The 6,561-nt window shown below is 37.6% G+C and overlaps 1 protein-coding gene across 1 annotated transcript; it reads left to right on the top strand.

Moving 5' to 3' along the window:
• Positions 1 to 3,379: 3,379 nt before the first annotated feature.
• LOC114029384 (trace amine-associated receptor 6-like) lies at positions 3,380 to 4,450 on the top strand (the record flags this gene model as incomplete). The annotated part of the gene is given in 1 exon segment (XM_027843783.1): positions 3,380 to 4,450. A coding segment is annotated over 1 exon segment (1,071 nt), but the record flags the coding sequence as incomplete, so codon positions are not given.
• Positions 4,451 to 6,561: the final 2,111 nt, after the last annotated feature.

Here is a 6,561-nt window from a genome sequence, read left to right as displayed (position 1 = left end):
GAGTCTGGCTATGAAGTGGATTTGAAACTGCATGGTTGGAAAACTGAATTACCTGAATCCAAACAGAGCTAAGGATGTTTTATCCTCTCAAAGTTGGACCCTAAATCTAGTCTCTGCTTTATATCGGGCCCTGCATTTTTTTTCTGTCAGATTTGTGTCTTCCAGACTACAGGTTATTCACCCACAGTTGGTAGCAAACAGCAGGTACCAGCCAATGTTCCCCATCATTCCCTGGATGCAGCCTGTGCTCGGTTCCAGTCAACCTCCTCTTTGGGATCCCCTCAAGGTAGGGACAGCTCTATGCCCCTTGCCAGCAGGAAGCAGTTTTAGAAGCTGAGACCTTCGCCCCTTACCTCAAAAGAATTTGGGTCCCATTTGTTTGAGGGGGGAATGATGAGGATGGTATCTAGACCCCAAAAAGGAAAAATCCTGGACTCTCTAAATGGACTCTCCAAATCTCTAATGTTCCCCTCAGCTATAATCCCATCAATTGGCCTTTCGTTGTGGACCTCCCTATGGCTCCTGGCCATTTCCCATCCTTAATCCTAACTAGGCTCCATTTTCCCTTGGCCACATAGTCCAGGTCCAGCAGTTCTGTTCACCCCAGTTTACTGGCACTCCCATTAAGATCTTTTGACCCCTCCTCCAGTCACCTTAAACTACTTGGCCACTCGTATATCCCTCCCACAGTCTTTCTGTATATAAAGTCCATCCTGTCTCCTTTTGGATGCTTAGATTTTTAAAATCTAGCCACTGCTCAGATAGTTATAATCTATCCATGGGTGCCACTGCTCAGATTCTTAAAATCTAGCCAATAGCTCATTAATGTTCAGACTCCTTAAGAGTCTGCCCAATATGACTGATGTTCTAATAAACCTTGTCTTTGGCTGAAAAAAAAAAGCTGCCATGCAAAATTTCTATTTTTTATTAATAGCCCTTAAAACTCTGATCATATCGGCCTATCCTTTGCAAAAATAATAGAGTGGCAGGTGAGAAAGATGAGAAGACAATAGGTAAAGTTCCAAGAAGCTTAATGTAATAGAGTGTTGCCCTGGCTTCAAGATAATCAGGTAAGAAAGTCAGGAGCTCATGTTTTGGGTGGGCCACAGTTGAGTTCAATAGTACTTGGAAGCCAGGGCACAGAGTACATTTAAACAGGAATGTGAACAGCAATGATATGTCTAGTAAATTAGAAGGAGCCAGATGGCACAGTGGATATGGTGCTGATTCTAGAGTCAGGATAAACCCAAGTTCAGATCCAGTATCAGGAACATCTAAGTTCAGATCTAAACTTAGACACTTACTAGCTATGTAGCCTTGGGAAATTTATTTAACCTCTCTCTGCCTCAGTATCCTCATCTGGAAAATGGAGGATTATAATAGTATCTACCACCTAGGGTTGCTGAGAGGGTCAAATGAGATAGCATCTGTAAAGCACATTGCAAACTTTAAAGCCACATAAATTTTAGTTCTATTATTTATATCTAGCTCTACGCTTAAATAGAACTCAATATATATATTAAATATATTTAGTTATTTTAGTATTGGGCCTCAGAGATATGTACATATATATGTGTGTGTATATATATATATATATATGTATGTATTTCTTCATTACCACATTTAATTTCCTATGATGCCCCAAATCAAAACTTATCCCTGACCATCTTTTTCTGTCAGAATACAAGATTCTTGAGGACAGTGACAACCTAACTTTAGCACACAGTAAGGGCTTAATACACTTTTTTTTCATTTATTCATCAGTTTCTTATCAGGAAAATCACACAGGTCTGGCCATCTTTGTTGCAGTTATTTTGTTCCATTGATCAGGAATCCTTTTTATTGATGTAGTTGTTTCTTTTTTTACATTACAAATATTTATAGATTTCTCCTACTTTAGAAGTCCTTTGTAACAAAGTAATATAGTTAAAGTTAATGTAATTAACTTCATTTAATGAAAGTAAAATTAATACTACAGCAATTTTATCTAAAAGCGTATGCAGCATTTCAAACAGGTAGCACCCTCCCACCTCTAACTTTTAAAATGCACAGAAATCTATTTTCCCTCCTTCCATTAGAAAAAAGAACAAAATATTTCTTTTAACAAATAGTCAAGCATAGCCATGCAAAACAAATTCTCTCAATAGATGTATACAAACATATACATATAATTGTGTGTGTGTGTGTGTGTGTGTGTGTGTGTATGTGTGTGTTTGTATCTGTATATGGGACAGGTAGGTGGCAGAGCTGGATACAGTTCAAATCTGGCCTCAGACATTTACTAGCTGTGTGACCTCAGGCAAGTCACTTAATCCTGTTTGCCTTAGTTCCTCATATGTAAATAATAAGCTGAAGGGAATGACAAACCACTCTAGTATCTTCACTAAGAAAATCCCAAATGGGGTCCCAAAGACCATGACTGAAAACTGAACAACAACAAATATCTGCATATGTACCCATTTACACATATGCCTATGTCTCATTCTGCACCCTAAATTTGCAAGTTTATGGAAAATCCTGGACAAGAATTTCACAAGGAAGGTATGGATTTGCTAAGGTCTATACTGAAAACACTCACAGCATTAAAATCCTAGATTAAAATATGAATTTTTATTGATATAGTGACCTCTGTGGTCCATGTTTTCCACTTGTTTGTAGTTAATAGAGCAGCTGTAGAGACTGATATCGGCAGACAGAATCTTTGGAGACTGTCAGGAATTTCATTTGTGTATGTTTAAAGCATGATAGATGATACAAATCACTATAGTTTAACCAGTCTCATCACTGAGGGCCAGGACATAGGAAAATAGAGGCCAGAAGTCTCTGGCCTCAAATGACAAGCACTTATTTCACAATAACTATCTAAATAATGGTTACCAGAGGAGGAAAAAGTAATCTATTCTCACAGTTCACACTATATGCTACCAGGATTCCCTCTCAGGGACTTTCAAGGGTGAGGTTTCTTTGGCTGACATTCTCAGAGCTCAGGGAGTTTGGGGTATAGATCTAACTAGATGCAGAGGGGATGCTAATAAAAGATGCCCCTTGAAATGAGAAACATCACAATTTATTGCTGTTTACTTAATGAACTTTCTCAGAGGTAAAGACCAGAACATCAAAAGGCAACTTTCTCAAACATTCTGGTCAAAACTAATTACTTGCTTGCTTTTGCTAGGTTACTGGTGTTACTCTCCAAGCCATATCAGCAACTTCTGGCTCTATAAGATAATTGGGAATAAGGAATTAAACTGGAAGAAGTTTATAATGCTTTGAAGTTGTAACTGACATCTCTTGTATGGACATCAACTTAATGTAATATTTTCTTACAAAACCACTGAAGATTTCAATGGTAAGCTCTGTGTGGTCACAAGGAATATAAACACTGCAAGGTTCAGAGACAAGAATCATGAGCAGCAGCAATGTGTCTCAGCCTGTAGCTGTACAGCTCTGCTATGAGAACATCAATGGGTCCTGCATTCAGACTCCCTACTTCCCGGCACCCAGAGTCATCCTCTACCTGGTCTTTGGCTCTGGGGTTGTCCTTGCTGTCTTGGGAAACCTCATGGTCATGATTTCAGTATTTCACTTCAAGCAGCTGCACTCTCCTGCCAATTATCTCATTGCCTCCTTGGCTTGTGCTGACTTTTTGGTGGGAGCCACTGTGATGCCCTTCAGCATGGTGAGGTCAGTGGAGAGTTGCTGGTATTTTGGGGAGAGTTACTGTAAACTGCATACCACTTTTGATGCGGCATTTTGTCATACTTCACTCTTTCACTTGTGCTTCATCTCTATTGATAGATAGATTGCTGTTACAGACCCTCTAGTGTATCCAACCAAATTTACTGTCTCTGTCTCTAGGTTATGCATTGCTTTCTCCTGGACCATCATTGTGTCTTACAGTGGTTCTGTTTTTTACACAGGTGTCAATGATGATGGACTGGAGGAATTAGTAAGTGCCCTCACCTGTGTGGGAAGTTGTCAGGGTGCTGTGAATCAAAACTGGATCATGATAGATTTCCTGTTGTTTTTCATACCCAGTCTAGTTATGATTATTCTTTACTCTAGGATTTTTCTCATAGCTAAATTTCAGGCTAGAAAGATTGAAAACACCAATAGTAAAGGAGAATCTTCATCCTCAGAGAGTTACAAAGCCAGAGTGTCCAAGAGGGAGAGAAAAGCAGCCAAAACACTGGGCATTGCTGTGATAGCATTTCTAATTTCCTGGTTACCCTACTCACTTGACTCATTAATTGATGCTTTTCTTGGCTTCATTACCCCTGCCTATGTCTATGAGATTTGCTGTTGGTTTGCTTATTATAATTCAGCTGTGAATCCCCTGATTTATGCTTTCTTTTACCCTTGGTTTCGAAAAGCTATAAAACTCATTGTCACTGGAAAAGTCTTACAGAATGGCTCTTCAGCCATGAATTTGTTTTCTGAACATGAATAAAGGTTAGAACAAAGAATCTGACTATGCATTTCTCCTGATATTTCTAACTTTCTGAAATATTCTCTTTTATTAATTCAGAATTGTCAAATGACAGATACTAAATGTTATAAATTAGCAACCTCTCTTAAAGGAAGTGAAAATAAATCATGCTTTCCTTTAGGCCAGGTCATAATGCTTTTTAGAGTTTTGGCAGTTATATGTCTCTGGCTTTACTAAAAAAAAAATCTTGACAGGTATTACAAAGGATTAGTGTTAGTGCCTCAGCTCTAAACAACACCTTTGCTTATTAGGTTTCTCTCATTTAACTTCTTTCATTTCACTACTCTTTTTCCTTTGATATGTATTCTTAAAGCATTCTTCTTCTTTACTTCATTTTCTGTCTCCCAAAGTTCCCAGGATCCTGTGAAACATCCCAACTCTCAGTATGCTGTCCCTTCCTATTTGTTCAATTTTCATGTGTGTACTGCTTCCTACCTGTCCCTGACTGCCCACAGAGTTTGACAGCCTCTGGGAAGAGCCTGATTCTCCTTCTCTTACTGCTAAAGGAAAGATCACCATTTAATATTTCCCTGTTATTTTAATCAGGTCACATCCTGACTAGAGCAGTTTTTTAATTGGGTGCTGAGTTAGACTAAGCTTAATGTGTGATATGTGGGGAATACTTTTCTGATAGTGGTTGTCTTACTGATACTATTTCTGTTCTCTAGATGGTATATCACTACCACCTCACCAACCTGATTGACAGAGAGGTTGAGGATTACCTGATGTCACTTTTCCTTACACTCTGAAAATCCTGTGCTCTGCTGATGATGCCCTGAGTCACTTTCATCAACTCATTTACAAAATATCTGGGCTGATTACATGTCACTAGTGTCTTTCCTTTTCATGTAATAAAACCAAACTGCAACTGATTACCCATGCTTTGTTTTTTGATTAGATGATTGTGAATTATTAAAGAGTTTTTCTTGGTTTTATTTTGACAAATCTTATGATTCTTTCAGTATTTTCACTCAACAAATACAAAGCACCTAATATGCACATAATATCATTCAACACCATGAGTTATACACAGATATATAGTAAATGGTCCCCTATAATTCAAAGTAGAAGACATAGGATATATATACAATAAAAGTTAAAAAAAATCATACAGTAAAGAAGAATTCATTTGTCAACCCTCCCCATGACTACTTTCTCTCCTCATATGGCATATTGAATGCCCCTTTGCAGAAGAAAATGTCTTCTGTCTTTAATTAAATTAAATTAAATTAAAATGTCTTTAATTAAGTATGTATCTTATAGATTACAAGCCCCTCTCTAGCAAAGACATTGTTGAATACCTTCACCAAAAGAAAAAATGTTCCTCTGTAATTACATGTTGTACTGTATTGTCTCATTAAGTTCACAAATTTTAGAATATTTTATCAAAACTTAAAATGGAAGTTCACAAGCTTTGCACATTGCATGAGTTCCTTTTGAATTTGTTGGTTGGCATGTAAAAAAGTCAGTGTTTGGGTAAATCTGAATAGGCTGGTAGCTCCCCTAAATCCAGACTGTGTCCCCATTAAACTTCTAGTTCCTGTGATTTCATTCGACAAACCCTAGCAGGAAGCCCATATAGATGTGGTACTGTGGCTCAATAAATTTTTATTATTAATGACAATGAAAACATATTAGTTCATTTATAAATTTAACAAACATTTCTTTTAAAAAAATACTTATTTGATAGGCACTGTGTCAGAATCCGGAGATACAAAGATTAGATAGATAGATGGATATTTACATATATAGGTCAGTTAGGTGGCGTAGTAGAGAGAGCATCAGGCCTAGAGTCAGGAAGACTTGAGATCAAATCCAGCCTCAAACACTTACTAGTTGTGTGACCCTGGGCAACCATACCCTGTTTGCCTCAGCTCCTCATCCATAAAATGAACTGGAGAAGGAAATGGTAAACCACTCTAGTATCTTTGTCAAGAAAACTCGAAATGGGTTCATAAAGAGACAGAAATGACTGAACAACAATAACAAAAACATACACATACATAAATACATACACATGCTTGTTTTATAGTCTCTCTGGCAGGAAACTATATACACTAATAACTATAATA

The sequence above is a fragment of the Vombatus ursinus genome, unplaced genomic scaffold (assembly GCF_900497805.2).
Source record: "Vombatus ursinus unplaced genomic scaffold, bare-nosed wombat genome assembly UNPS02014931.1, whole genome shotgun sequence".
Classification (NCBI taxonomy): domain Eukaryota; kingdom Metazoa; phylum Chordata; class Mammalia; order Diprotodontia; family Vombatidae; genus Vombatus; species Vombatus ursinus.
This window is presented reverse-complemented; position numbering and strand designations above follow the sequence as displayed.